Source organism: Delphinapterus leucas, chromosome 8, assembly GCF_059928025.1.
Source record: "Delphinapterus leucas isolate spDelLeu-1000000601 "Yukka" chromosome 8, BTC_Dleu_Yukka2, whole genome shotgun sequence".
NCBI lineage: Eukaryota > Metazoa > Chordata > Mammalia > Artiodactyla > Monodontidae > Delphinapterus > Delphinapterus leucas.
Window position 1 is genome coordinate 65,867,439 of NC_143136.1, and position 15,727 is coordinate 65,883,165.

Genomic DNA, 15,727 nt, shown 5'->3' on the forward strand with positions numbered 1-15,727 from the left:
TTTTAGATTCCATATATATGTGTTAGCATATGGTATTTGCCTTTTAAAAATAATTTTGAGAGAAAGCAGAATTCCAGAGAGACTGGAAAAGGATTTGAGGGACTTTGAGGGGCCCAGAAGCTAAATCATGTAAAGAAACTAAATATCATTACTCTTTAAAAAAAAAAAAAAAAAACCCGCAAATGGTAATACCATAGGTAATCTTTAGTTTTAAAAGGCTGAAAGGGATAGTGTTTGCATTTCTTCAGAAGGCAAAAAAAGAGCCTAACAATTGCAAGGGAGAGGAAAGCATATTTTGGCTTTAAAATGCAAGTTATCCCATAATAGAATGGTAAACTTGGAAAAACAAGCATAGTAGCTATCTGTGGAATTCTTCTGTAAATGTTCTTTGATCCTTTATTCTAAACTTTACCATTTCACTCCTCATTATAGATTCAGAGCCCTCATTATAGATATCAATTGTAAAATTAGGCTATAAAATTAAAAGATGGGTGATATTGATTTGAATCTAATAGAAGTCTTTCTTGTTTATTGACATACAGTGGAGCTTAGTGTATCACTAATGTCTCCCATAATTTTTCTGCCCTTATATGCCCATCCTTTCCTTTTGATTTGCTTCTTTCAGTCTTGCTGTCCTTTGGGTTTTTTTGTTTGGACGTTCAGGTGAAATAACTATTCTAGACTCTGCTACTCAAAGAATACCTTTCTTGTGTTGTGTGAAGCGAACAGCCTTATAGCATGTACTTTAAACATGACATCTTTGGGATGTTTTCAACACCAACCATCCTCTTTGAATAAGGCTTTTGTTGAGTTCTGTGTTTTCTACAGTGCTGCTATATGTTGATAGTGTTTTTGATTTTGAGTGCCAGATTGTCAAGTTATTAGACAGTCCTACTTCATACCTCTTGAAATAAATGACCAACTAGCATTAACCACCATCCTATACTAGCATCAAATAGGCTTACAATGAGATCGCCTATTTCAGGAAATGACAGTAACAAATTTGTAAGTGACCAGCCTAGGGCAGCTTTTCATATGACACCTATATTTAACAGAGTTTCTAACTATATGCAGTGTTGTAGAAAACACACCTTCAAGACAAAAGGAGATCCATGAAGAATAATTAAGCTTTAATTTGATCATATTTTCAATAGTGAAATAGCTACATAAGTTTATAATCAAGAGTAGGATGTTTTAAAACTACTTCAGTGTTTTATGGATGCTCATTGAAGAATATAGAAACACATGTCAAAAAGTACATATATATAGTATAGTAATTACCTAAAGGAAATAGAATCAGGGCGAGAGTGGAGGGGACTTTTATTTTTCATCACATGCTATTGTACATTTGAAATTTTTGAATCAAGTGTATAGGTTTTATTTAAAGGAAAGAAAGAAAAAAATTAGAAAGTACCTACAGTCAATACCATATTATTTAATAAAAAGTCAGGAATGCTAACAATAGCATATTTCCTATTCTATACTATACTAGTGAGTCTACCTTTATGGTCCTATTTTTACACTTATTTCTATTTATATGTAGACCACCACAGATTAAGAATTATCTTTGTTGACAAGCAAAGAAGTAATAGACAAAAAGTATATTTCACATTTTACTAAAAATAAATCGACGTGAAATTTTAAAATGACCTATTTATAAAACCAGAGGGGAACTTTTTCATACTGAAGTATTTATTTCACTGCTCTTAGTATAGTATAACTATTCTTCCATTTCCAAAATCACAAGAAAACTAAATAGTAAATGATTGAGTATACAGAAATGAAAATAATCATATAATTAATTATGTAAAATGATACAAATGATTGACTTGATCTTCACTGTATACTAAATAAGAATAAAAGAAGATTCAATAGTTAAATCTAGCAGTGCCTACTATGAGATTTAAAAGAATTTACCTTCAAGAGAAAACCTTTGTAATAGATGTTAGCCTTTCTATTTAAAAATGTCCTTTTTGGACCCTGTTAAAGAAACTTCTGCTTTAGTACGTATGAAGTTTAAAAGCTGAATAGATTAAAACTAAACTGTCTATATTGCTAGGACATGCCCATAAATATTTAACATTATATACAGTACTGAAATAGCTACTTGTGAATACTTAATGCATTCCCAGGAAAACATTGAATTCCTAAAAACATTCTAAACATTGAATTTGGCTTGTGATACAAATTATAGTTCATATTAAATATTTTGATAATTTCTGTTCCAATGAGGAATCATTTTGAATAACTGTCATTTATGATGTAAGATCCGAGCCAAACTCCGAATTTAATTGACAAAATATTGCCATAAAAGTTATGGGTGGGAAAGGCTTCAATGGCAAGAATACACGTCATAAAATCATCTTAATTTTTACTTATAAATTAACTTGGTATAAGTCTGCTTTGTTAATGCTCTTTTAAAGAGTGAGAAAACCAAATGTTGAGGTTGAAGATGCTTTCATTAATTTAACATACATCAGTGTTCTGCAGATTTGAAACATTTTATTTAAAAGTTGTTACAAGGTGAGAGAAAAATCATTATAACTATATCCTAGTTGTCAGCATTTTGGCTAATAGCAGGGAGGCGCTTTGTATTCTATCAGCTATTTCACCCACTGCTTTTCCTCAAGGTCCAAGCCAATAACTTCTTTTCAGCATGGAAATGTTTGGTCTCATCTCCACAGAATCATAGTGCCTTGTCCTTCATTTCCCTAGTGACAGTTCACTTGCAACTGAAAGGTCAGGAATTGAAGACATCAAATAATTGTAGTCTTTTAGATATGGTACTTAAAATGGGTTTTTGTGGTAATTGGCACAATAGGACATATTAATAATTATAAGTTTCCCCATTGTTTCCTGGAGTAATATATATTTTGAAACCTTAGGTCTTACAGGATATTGTCTTACAATTAATTTTTATTTGTTTTTTTTAAGTAATTTTAGATTAATTCAGTTTAACCTGCTTCTTAAGTGAAATTTCATATTGATACTGTTAATAAGGTAATATTCTAAAACTCTTCGACTATGTGGGAATAATACTTCTATGCCAATGTAGATTAGAAGTAGTAATTTAATAGAGTGTTCATAATTCTTTACCTCAGTTATACAAACCACTTTGCTTACATCATTCCTTATGTTCAATTCTTATCAATGCCTTTTTTACTGATACTGAATACTGTGTGATAATAATAGTACTGAGAATTTAATGTGGTACCCATAAAGTATACTTTTAGCTTCCAAAGTCATTCTCTAAAAGTTAATATTTTAGTTTGGGCCTATGATCTTAATGCAAATCAATAGATTGAAGAATCAATTTAAATGAAATAAGTATTTCCTCATTTTTAGCACTTACATTTGTTTGAATTATTCTTAAAAAAACAAGTAAAGCTGTAATCTTATTAAGAGAAGTACATGCTATAATAACTAGTAGTTTTCAATATTCACATGTCGTTTAGCAAATGAGAATGAAAATTGAACTCTTCCATTGATGTGCTGCTCTACCCCTTATAAAATAATATTAGGAAAATTTGACACAGTTTTGCTACAATTGCTGTATGTATTTTATCTAAAACTTTCTGTGTATGTGTATGTGTGTAAACATCATGTTTGATCACAAAGTTCTGGGTGGGGAAAATTTGTGTTATGATCAGTTTTATGATCATAATGACAATGAGTTCATTCCTCTCATGTGTTGGTCTGCCATGTTCAATTTCATGGAGTCTTTGTTTCAGAGTTTGCATGTGGTGCTCACTTTAGTAGCCACTATCTCTTGACATTATAAATAATATTTATGATCTCGTCTACTGTATCCTGAAATTCTATCACTGAAATAGGTGGTATTGGATAAGATAATTACTATGGGCTTTGACATTTTGATTCCAATACAGTATTTGACTTTTTTTGTTTTGATGAAAGGCCTTCTATCTATATCATCCTGATACATATTCTCAAATCCAAGCGTTAATAGAAAAAAATATGTTTGGATTTCATTTTACACTGGTTTTATTCTTTTTAAAAATTTTAAGTACCAACAAGCTTTTTCTGCCAGTTGTCAGATCTGACCTTTCAATTATCAGGTGTTGGCAATTTGGCACTCGTATATTATTTCTGTCAGGGTCTTGGTTGTTCTAAAATAGTAATTATTGGTGTATACAAATTTATATTAAACATAAAACAAAATAAAAATGTGGCCAATACTTTGCAGATGTTATAGTTTACATAAAAATATTACCTTAAGACTAATTCTGTCCATAACTTGTTAGCATACGAAAAATAAGGAAATGTATTTTTCACAGGATGTGTAGATAGAAAGATCAAGCACAGATGACCTCAATGTATGTTTATATGTTTATATGTTTTTATGGCCATCATACTGTTAATCTCTTTTCATAACACTTTGCATGACTCTGATTATCAAATATGGTTTTAATGCAAGATTTGAATGAACCCTAAATGAACTCTCTGGTGGGGTGGTGAATTTCTTTTTAGAGGCTGAACGGATCGAGTTCCTCTGAGTGCAGCACAGTTGATAACCCTGTGCCAGGAGAAGGAGAGGAAGCAGAGGCTGAGCCTGTAAATTCAGATGAGCCAGAGGCCTGTTTTACAGATGGTAAGAGAAAAATTGAGACCTCAGTTAGCAGCCATTTATTAGTGTTTTGGCTTTGGTCTTAAAACCTAATACTTACTGGGGGTTGATGAGTAAAAAGTCAGAAGACTCTATTCCATGCTGATTCAGTCATGGCTCTGTGACTAAGGGCAAGTTGCTGGAGTTTCTAAGCTTCAGTTTCCACATTTACGATATGCTACTAACAGTCATTTATGACGGTGACGCTGTTATACTATATAGCACTCTACTTACTGAAAGATGTTCATATTCTCCTTTAGGTCCTTAATTCATGTTCTCAGCTCCATGGAACCAGTAAACAAATTAATGGGGTAGATGGTACTGTTGTCCTTTTCATCAAAAGCTGGAGCTACTCTGTCAGGAAACCATTTGAGACAGTTGACCATAGTCTGTCTCAAAATTCTTCCTTCCCTTGGTTTCAGAGGCCACACTCTATTTTTGTTCTTCTTTTACATCACTGAGAATTCTGAGTTTCTTCCCCTGTTTCTTTTTTTTTTTTTTTTTGCACGGGCCTCTCACTGTTGTGGCCTCTCCCGTTGCGGAGCACAGGCTCCGGATGCGCAAGCTCAGCAGCCATGGCTCACAGGCCCAGCCGCTCCGCGGCATGTGGGATCCTCCCAGACTGGGGCACGAACCCGTGTCCCCTGCATCGGCAGGCGGACTCTCAACCACTGCGCCAACAGGGAAGCCCCCCCTGTTTCTTTTAGTGACTATTTTTTATGCACAAACCTTAAATAATGATGTTTCCCCACATTTTGATGCTTGGTTATCTACTTTTCTTATTCTCTAGCCCTAAGCGGTTTCATCCATGTCTGTGGTGTAAGCACCCATTTCTGTGTTGTTGCTCTTAAATCTTTATCTTTACCCCTGACTTCATTCAAGTTCCAGATCTGCCTACAGCTCCCCATTGCTCATCTCCATCTGTTGTCTTTAAACAACAGTTGAATAAGTTCAAAGCAAACTTCAGTGGGGTTTCCACATGTAATCTACAGCTTCTTCCAGTCTCTATCACATTTAGTGACGTCATGATCTATCTTGCCTCTCAAGCTAGACTTTAAGTCAGTCCTAACCTCTCCCTTTCTAGCCACAGGTTGATCACAAAACACACAAGTTGATCAGAAACTCTGGAGATAGGGTCCGAGTCCTTCAGGGGATTCTGATGCACACTAAAATTTGAGAACCATTGGTAGGATAAAACCTGAAGTCCTTAACTTGGCATGTAAGGCCCTTTACATTTGGCCTCAGTGTCTTATTTTATAACAGTGCCTCTTTTCATTCCTTTTCACTTTCTATCTTACTGAACTTCTTACTACTCCTGGAATTTTTCAGGGATTTTATTCAAAGCACTAACTTTCAACTTGACTTGGGAAAGTATGCAGTTTTCTAAGCAAGTATTGTGTCATCTAAGCAAAAATGCAAACCTAGAGTAGGGTTGCAATGTAATACGATAATTTATTGTACAAGCTTTGGAGCATGATAAATATGAGTTCTAATTGGCCTACTGCTAACTCTCTATGAGACCTTGAGCACATTTCAGTCTAGTACCTCAGACGCCTTATCTGTAAAATGGGTACATTTTACATCCATATCATAGGGATGTTGAGGAGATTAAATGAGATAGCATTAATAAATTAATTAGCACAGTACTGTCTTTCATCTCCTTCTAGTTTCCTTATTGTTTTTAAAGTATTTTGTTAACAGTCTTATCTAGAAGCAATGGTAGCCTTGATGCTAATGGCTCGCGATCTACTCATGGGCTTAAACTCTCAGCATTTGTGGTTTTTTTGTAGAAATCACTGACTCGCTTTCATTCTTCAAGATTTTCTCAACCAGTCTCCTATAACACTCATGCAGTAAACAAAATGACCGGCAAATAAAGATATCTGCAAACTACAATGGATGCATGAATTCTCTTAAATAAAAGCCAAATGTCATTTTTTGTGTGTGTGAGAAGCAAAAAAGTGTGACACCCAATTAATAGAAATTTGTGTTAGCTCAAATTAGTACCATAAGCAAAACACATGGAGTTTTCTTTAGAAGTGTTCATGTTAAAGGCATTTAAGATCATCATGTATTTCAGCATCACGATAAAATTAAATTGACTAGTACCATGTAAACTTAAATTTGTACGGATGCTACCAAGATTTCTTCCACACATTTTATGAATGACCCTGACTTAAAATTCTAGGATAACCAGAAAGAAGTTGGGCTTATCAAACAAATTATGGCTCTATATCAGAAAAGGGCTTTAGAAAACCTTAAACCCTCTGCAGAAAGTATTAATGCTAAGCTATTTCAGACTGTAGGTGCTATCTTACTGGGATCAAACTTTACAAAAGCTATTTTAATCCTATAAAACACCAATGAGAATACTTATATAATGACTTTGAGATTATTCATTCTTTTTTTTTCATAACTTCTAATTTGAGTCTAGTATATGAGATATTATAGAAACACATTTTCAGTGAATTGTGGTCTTGACCACTGAAAATTTACTGAGAACCAAAGTTTCAGTTGTACAAGATGAATGCATTCTGGAAATCTAATGGACAACAATATGAGTATAGTTAACAATACCGTGTTGTGTACTTGAGATTTGCTGAAGGTAGATCTTCAGTGTTCTCAACGCACCCAAAAAGAAGAAATTGGTAACTACGTGAGGTGTTGGCAATTTAATTAACTTGATCGTGGTGATTATTTCACAGTATAAACCTATATCAAATCATCAAGTTGTACACCTTAAATATATACAATTTCTAATTGTCAATTATACCTCAGTAAAGCTGGAAGAAATGGGCAAAATAGGAGAAGAATAGGCAAAATCAATCTACAAAGATAGAAGCCAGACTAGTGGTTACCTTTAGCGGGTACAGAGTGGGAAAGGGCATGAGGGTGATTTCTGGGTGCTTGGAAATGTTATATCATGACCTGCATGGCTGTTACATGAGAATATCAATCTGTATACTTAAAATATGTGTACTATATGTATGTTCTCAATAAAAATGTAAATAAACAGATGAATATATTTTTTTAAATGACAAGAAAATCTACTAGCAAACACACATCTCTGAGTCATATCACTTTGAGCAGCTGTGCTCCACTCGAGACTTTATACTCACCGGACCTGCTGGGCTAAGAGGCTCAGCCTGATAAATTAAACAGGGCAACCAATTTTCTGAGCCCTTCAACCCTTTATCCACTTAATCATTCTTTTATCCAATCAACAAATAATCGTTAAATACCTTCTGTCTGCCAGGCTCAGACCTGAGCACTAGACAGAGAGAGAGCAGGGAAAACAAAACAATGTTTCTTACCCAAATAATTAGATAAATATTTAGTAGGTCTGATAAGTGATACATGCTATGGAGAAGTAAAGTGAAAATGGGAATACTAAGACTGAGGGGTAGAAGCCTACTCTCATACAAATAGAGTGGTCAGAGAAGGCCTTTCTAAAAAGATAACATTGGACCATGCAAATATATGAAGGAAGAGTATTTTAAGCAGAGTAATGAAGGCACATGCCCTGAAGTGGCGATATGCACATTTGAAAACAAAATCAAGAGGCCGGTATGAGTAGAACAAATTGAGAGGTGGAAAGGGTGGTAGAAGTTGAGGTTAGAGACACAGCGGAGGCCAGATCTCAAGAGCACTGAAAAACATAAGAATCTCATTTAGAAGTCTCACGAAATGCCATCTTAAGAGCAGATAGGTGGATAGCAAGGGCAGAAGCTGGGAAACCTCTTGGATGTCCCTGCGGTAATCCAGGTGAGAGATGATGGGAGCATAGACTACTGTGGGAGTATTGGGGATGGTGAGAGTATGAGATTCTGAGTATATTTTCAAGTTAAAGCTGAAGGGATTTGCTGGTGGATTCGATGTTGGGTGTTAAAGCTTTCTTCTCTTCAGAAGAGTCAAAGATGACACCAAGCTCGGGGCCTCAAGAAACTGGAAATAGATGGTTTCCACATGAAGAGTTCAAAATGAGTGGGCTTGACAGGATGGAAAATTGGGAACTTGTTTACTCATAGTGGAAATGACCCTTACCAAGTCATGATTGGTTGACAAGTGTTGCGCTAGAACCAGTGCCAATTTACAGCAGCATTTGGCCTCTAGAGGTTTTTGTTACCTGAAAGGCAGCAGAAAAATCAAAGGAAGTGGGAGAGTTAAATCAGAATAGTTGTGTTTCAGTGAAGACGAACGCTAAAATGATTTTGTTGTTCATAGCCTCACATCCACTGATCCTTTTTAACTTCGTAACTATCACTTTATTCATTTGCATCTTGTTCCTCTTCACCTTTTTCTCCTCCCTCTTATTCTGTGGTTTTCCTTAGTTCTGTTTCATTAGCTTTGTCATTCAAGACTTCAGGTACCTTCCCCAGATCTGGTACTGCTCTTCACTATCCTTAATTCTACATGTCTTTGCAATCTATATAATTATGAACATGACATGACTCTGATTCTGCTTGGTTTTATATTATACTCCTTTTGGATTATACAATTAGTAACTCACAAAATCAAGATTAGGGTGTGAGAAGGATACACTCTTTTCCTTAAAATAATGTATTTTCTATTAATTTAGTAGGAGGAGCTAACTCAACTTTCCCCCAAAATGTTCTGAATTCCACTTCCTATAAAATAACTAATAACTAATTCTAAGTTTAGTGACACAATAACCAATAACCTTTGTGCCTATTTTTGTCTTTTTTTGGAAAAAAAATGTGGACAAAAAATTTGTTTTAAAGGATTTAGAAGTTTTTAAGAAGTGTTTAAAAAAAGACATGTTTTCCTAATAAATTTTTATATTATACTGATCATGCTGTTATATTTTTATTAATGGCTAAACTTAGAAGAGGCCTGTGGTTTCTTTTTTATTTGAAAGCATTAGTTTAACATGATGAAACACAATAGAGATTTTATTTAATGGATCACAAGAGCAAATTAATGAAACCACCCAAAAGAAATAGCATTTACCCATGGGGACCTATTAAAATGTTTGAGACATTCTGTGCTGTATTTACATTTAATTAATAGTCCTTTTAAAAAAGAAGGTGTGATATAGCGTTGCTAACCAGCTAGGTTGGAAATCTCTTGGGATATGCCTTTGCATAAAAGCTAGACAGGCAGTGGTCCTATTCTCCTGCTCAAAATAAGAGAGAAACTCTCTGAGGTGTGATAAATCCTGAGGACAATGCTTATGAACCTTCCTCTCAGATAAAAAGTTTACTTACTTTTCTAATTAGAATATATAGTGCCTTTTCCTGCCTCAATCATAAGAATAATATTTCTCTTCCACCTTAAGACCTACAAAAAGAAATCCCAAATAGTAAAATCTTCTTAACCAAAGAGATAACTTTCTCCTCCAGTAATTATACTTGATGCAGATAGATTCTGTTCTGCACAAGATCTTTGTTTTTAAAATAAATTCTAAAGTCTCAAGCATTAAGTTAATAAAAAAAAATTCCATCTTAAATTTTTCCACTCTATCTGGTGTTTTCTTTTGCCCCGAAAAAGATGATCTGGTATCAATTTTTGGCCTTACCTTTTACTATTTTTTCATATCATTTTATAAAATATTCTTTCTTTACTAAATGCATTTGAGATATAAAGTAATTGTTTTAGATACAATGAAGATAAATTCAGATCTGAGGTCATGTGAACTGTAATTAACATAGGATAAATGAAGCCATGTGTATATTTTCCTTTCACCCTTTTTTTTTTCTGTTTCATCCAAATTTTGTGTAAATTTTAGAATTCACAAAGACATGACCCTTCAGATCATGACTAATGCTTAGATTATTTTAGAACTCTTTTTGGGGGGGTTATGTCTTTTAAGTCAACTATCCCAGCATGTGAATCTATGTAGAGGATTGTAGTAAGTACTGTGAGCAGAAAGAAAGGGCATAACAGAAACAGTTCAGCCTTCTGGGAACTTAGAAGTTTCCAGAGAGAAAGGACAGGAACACATAAAATTGTTAGCAAAAATGTCAGACTTGGGAGAAAAACATAACTTGCTACATTTCTATAAAACTGGAAAGTAAAGTACTAGGAGATACCTCATATTAAGGATCAATGAATTAATTTCGCTACAGAATCGTAAAAGAAGCCATAACAAGACATTGTCCAAAAAATGTATTTCATCAAGAGAATTCTACCTTTGTTGTTTCAGGACAGACAGCTTATGATTATATGAAGTTATTACTTGATAGGCTCAATATTTTTAATGAAATATATTGTTTCATAGACAAGTAAATTATTTTTAGAGTGCCTAACTTCCAAACTTCTAAAACAAGTCTCTAAAAAATGCTGTTCATTCTTGCTTTCCCACCTTCTACATTCCCTCCAAACGAGGTTTTTGATCTAAAATTTTTAAGAGAAGAATTCACTGTAGTTCCTCTTTTTAAATTCTTCCTTTTTTAAGTAATTTTGATGATTTATTTTTTAATCAACTTTAATCTTTTTTTAAATTTCAATCATTATCTCTCTGAGCCTCACTTGGTCATAGCTGCGTTCACCAGTCCTTCATGAAACTCTTCCCTGACTTTTCTTTTATCGCAGCCTCTTGTACATTTTCCCCACCCCAACTTTGTCACCTCCTTCAGGGTTTTCTCATCTTCCACCTTTCCCAGTGGTGGACAGATAAATGTTTAACAACCAGTTCTCCAAGAAAAAGAAAGTATGCATACATCCATCAGTTTACCATATATTTTACTGATATAAAGGATATGTGGTACACAATTTACAGGCAGTAATATAATCAACATCCTTCATTGAACATTCATATAGCTAATTGGTTCCCACAGAATGCTTTTGTTGAATTTTGCCAAAATTTTGTATTTATAAACAACAGTGGTTGCAACTGATGAGCAAGTATAGTTTTAACCTGAAGGTTGGTTGGTATTTTCATTTACATTAATCAGTAAGGTGAGAGTGAAACAAAAAGGCTGTGTGTCAGAACTTGACTCATTCATCAATGATGTGAACAAATCTTTGCTGAATCAGATAGTAGAATTCGAATAATAAAGGAATGTTTCCTCAATTTTTTGTGCTATTCACAGTGTAATGGCTACCAATATGGCATACTTTTCCAGTTTTATTAACATTTTCTCCATCACTTTCTTAATTCTACTCTAGAAAATCAACAAGCCTGGATTTATAGCATTTGATGACTTTTGTAAAGATTCCCACCATGGCTGATCTCAAACTACTGGTGTGACTTTGCTGCATGTAGAGTTGGGAAGAGATACATAGTAGCCCAACAGTATAACATATTCTACCAACCAGATAGAATGCTTAAATATATTCAAGAGCATAGATAATAGTAAAATGTAGAGTAATATATTTTTAGTATTTATTACCTTTTTAAAGTAAGTTATACTTTTAAGTTTATACAATTTAATTTTTGCTAACAGCTGCATTTAACAACAGGCTAGCAAAATTTCCTGGCAATTTAACAATAAGTTGTCAAGAACCAGTATGAGTTGGCTCCAGCATACCACTGAATTCTGTCTCTTAATATTGCTGTCCCAGAATGTTCCAGACTTGACCCTTTTCTCTCCTCATCCTAAATACTTTTTTGTGTGTGACCTCAACAACTGTCCTGATCTCAGCTGACACATATGTGCTAATGATTCCTACACATTCTTTTCCAGCCCAGACTTTTCCCCTGAGCTTCAGATTCACACCTCCAAATATCTACAGGATGTCTGTATTTAGAGGTTTCACTGGCATCTCAAACTCATTACCACCCCAAGCAGCTCCTGTTCCTGTGGTCTTCATGTCATTACTGATATCCACCCAGTTGTCTGGGCTTCTCCCTTCCTCTTACATCCCATATCCAATCAGTCAGCAAATGTGTTGATTTTACCGGCCAAATATGTCTTGACTCTGTTATTGCTCTAGTTCCTAACCAGAGCTGCCCAAATCTATCCTTCTTGTTGGGGATACTGAACCAGACCCTAAATGGTTTTCTAGCTCTGGGTCTTTCTTTGCTCCCCACCCCTCCTTCTTCTTCTCTTCCAACTTATCCTCTACAGTTGCTGGAGACATCTATTTATTTTTTTATTATTATTATAAATTTATTTTATTTTTTAATTTAATTTTATTTTTTGAAAATTATTTTTGGCTGCGTTGGGTCTTCATTGCTATGCACAGGCTTTCTCTAGTTGCAGTGAGCGGGGGCTACTCTTTGTTGCAGTGTGCATGGGCTACTCTTCGTTGCAGTGTGCATGGGCTTCTCATTGCAGTGGCTTCTCTTGTTGCAGAGAATGGGCTCTACGTGTGTGGGCTTCAGTAGTTGTGGCGTGCGGACTCAGTAGTTGTGGTTCACAGGCTCTAGAGTGCAGGCTCAGTACTTGTGGCACACAGGCTTAATTGCTCCGCGGCATGTGGGATCTTCCCGGACCAGGGCTCGAACCCGTGTCCCCTGCATTGGCAGGCGGATTCTTAACCACTGTGCCACCAGGGAAGCCCGAGACATCTATTTAAATTACAATCTTCCTATGTAATTTTCTGCTTAACAACCCTTCACTTACTCCTCGTTAGGATTTAGGATATAGCCAAACTCCTTAAGGTGGGAGAAAATGCTTTCCATAATCTGACCAGTTTCTCTTCCTTATCTCTCATCCATGCCTTTTCTGTACACTTTGCTTTCATCAAAATTCTGAACTACTTGTAAGTCCTGTACACGGCACATTTTGCTGCCTCTTGGCCTGGAATTCCACTCCACTCTTTTTGGCTACTACTTTGATTCAGTTCAGGTCCCACCTCTTCCAGAAAACCTCCTCTGACCTCGCTTTCTCAACAAATAAGCCAGGTTAGGTGAATTTCTTCCAAGCTATCAAACATAACCCCAGCATATCTGTCATTTTAGTTGCATTATCCAGTTATAGTCATTTATTTCTATATCTAGCCGCCTAACCAAAAACCAGTAATAGATATCTTGAGGAGAAGAAACTATGTACACAGCTGAGTAAAAAGGTTAATCAATAAATGTTTGATGGGGATATGAATGAATTAACCTAAACAACTTTAAATAAACTATTCTTCAGTTTTTTATAGCAGTGTGTTTTACATCTGGGATTCCAGAGTCAGATTTGTTTTTAACTTATAGTACTTGAAACAGTTTCATCTGTTTCTTGTAATCAAGATCTGTTTATTTTGAACTGAATTATAAGACCTTCTACTAATTTTTAAAGTATTACATAGAATGCTGTTTCTCAAAGGGTTTTTTATAGAGGAGTTGAAGCAGCACCAGACTGTAGACTAAATTCATATCAAGAAGGCCATGAAATACATTTTTGTCTTGAGATTTTAGTTCATTCGTTAACCAATAATTATTTACTGCTCATTGTGTATTAGGATTACATTAGGGCTGCAATCATAAAAAGAACAATATGTGGTTTAAACACTGTAGAGGAGATTGATGAGAAACTAGGGAAGAACAGAAAACACGAATACATCCCAAGTTAGAAATTACTGATACAAGTATTAAGAAAACACCAGGGAGAGTTAAGAGATGAGAAAAGGTAGCATCCAAGTTGAAACTATTTGAAGCTTCAGGTGTAAGTGTTAGAAATTATTTGGTTGAGGAACTATCATAGGGAGCGCTTTGCATTAAATAATGTATGTTAAGTATTTTATGTATTCTGAATATCCAGATTTTACATGCCTGTCTTTCTTGCCAGGTTGTGTGCAGAGGCTCCCATGCTGCCAAGTTAACACAGAATCAGGGAAAGGAAAAATCTGGTGGAACATCAGGAAGACCTGCTATAGGATAGTTGAGCACAGTTGGTTTGAAAGCTTCATTGTTCTCATGATCTTGCTTAGCAGTGGTGCGCTGGTAAGTGATCTGACATCTAAGGCTTAAATCAATTAAGTCATTTTTAATAGATGAGTTGAAGATAAAAATATCATGGCAAATGGTTTTACTTAAAAATTAATCCCTCTGATCAGTCCTAAGGACAAAATTTTAGTTAGCTCAGTAAATATTTACTCCATGCCTGGCATTATTCTTGCTGCCCTGAATGCAAAGTTGGATAAGATCCAGATACTTTTCTCAAGGAGCTCAGAGAGCATTAGGGAAGTGAGAGGCACAAGTGATACAGAATTGGGATGTGTTTGTAAGTGAAGTATATGCATGATTAAGCTCTGGAGCAGGAAGTGTTGTCTGCTTGGGATTTCAGAACGGTAGATGTTCCTCCAGAACTCGGAAAAGGGAAGCAGAAGAGTCCTGAGGGCTGCACTTCAGTTCTTGCCTTTCAGTTCCATTGTCTTTCATAACCTCTGCTAGCTGCTAGAACATTCTCTCAGCATCTTCATGGATCTGTCCATTCTCTCTGTTCCAACTTCTCTGTTTTCTTCAATATTGAGGATTACATTTCTCCAAAAGTGCTAAGGATCATTTTTAAAGTATTGATATAAGAACTTGGAATAAGAAGAATAAGAATGGCACAAGCCCATGACTATGGACAGGTAGTCCAGTGTTACCACCAAGGATACAGGTCCTTTTGCTTTCATTTTCTCCAACAAAGTGAATATTGTTTAAACTTGAAAGAGAAAAATCTAGTACTTTAGACCTGTTTAGGTCAGCAGTCATTTTCAGTGGCTTCAGTGAGATCACTTCTTTAAGTCCATTCAGATTATTTCCCACGGGCCTTGTGGCTATGACCACAGTACCATCGTCTATCACTTACTAAAATTTCTTGGAAAGTGATAAAAGATGTCACATTGATGGAATAAATATAACAGTGATTTGTAGAGCTGAAACTTTTAATGAATGATAAAGTATTGGTGCAAAATTCAAAGGAAGAAACCATCGTCTGTGTTCTATAGCCCTATTAAGCTACTGCATTCATTCATTTAGCAAACCTTTCCTGCTGTGTTCTTGACACGGTGCTAGGCACTGGGAATGTACAAGCACATAAGAGCTGAAGGAGAGGGCTTAAATCCTACTTCTGTGTCGAAGTAGAGTGCAGGGTTAGAGAGATTTATAAAAGGGGCTGACCCTGGAATCATGTCTTAAGTTACTAGGACTTACCTAATTTGAAGGAGGATAAAAGGGGAGTCAGATGAGTGGAAATCCTTGAATGTGTCAGAGATCATGAT

General features: G+C 35.3%; 1 protein-coding gene across 1 annotated transcript in view; it reads left to right on the forward strand.

Annotated features, from left to right (window-relative positions):
- Positions 1-15,727, forward strand: part of SCN9A (sodium voltage-gated channel alpha subunit 9) — a 151,026-nt gene that overhangs the window by 110,936 nt on the left and 24,363 nt on the right. Inside the window, exons 19-20 of the mRNA XM_089916738.1 lie at positions 4,489-4,609; positions 14,308-14,462. Of these exons, the coding sequence (XP_089772864.1) occupies positions 4,489-4,609; positions 14,308-14,462 (276 nt within the window). The remainder of the gene's footprint in view (positions 1-4,488; positions 4,610-14,307; positions 14,463-15,727) is intronic.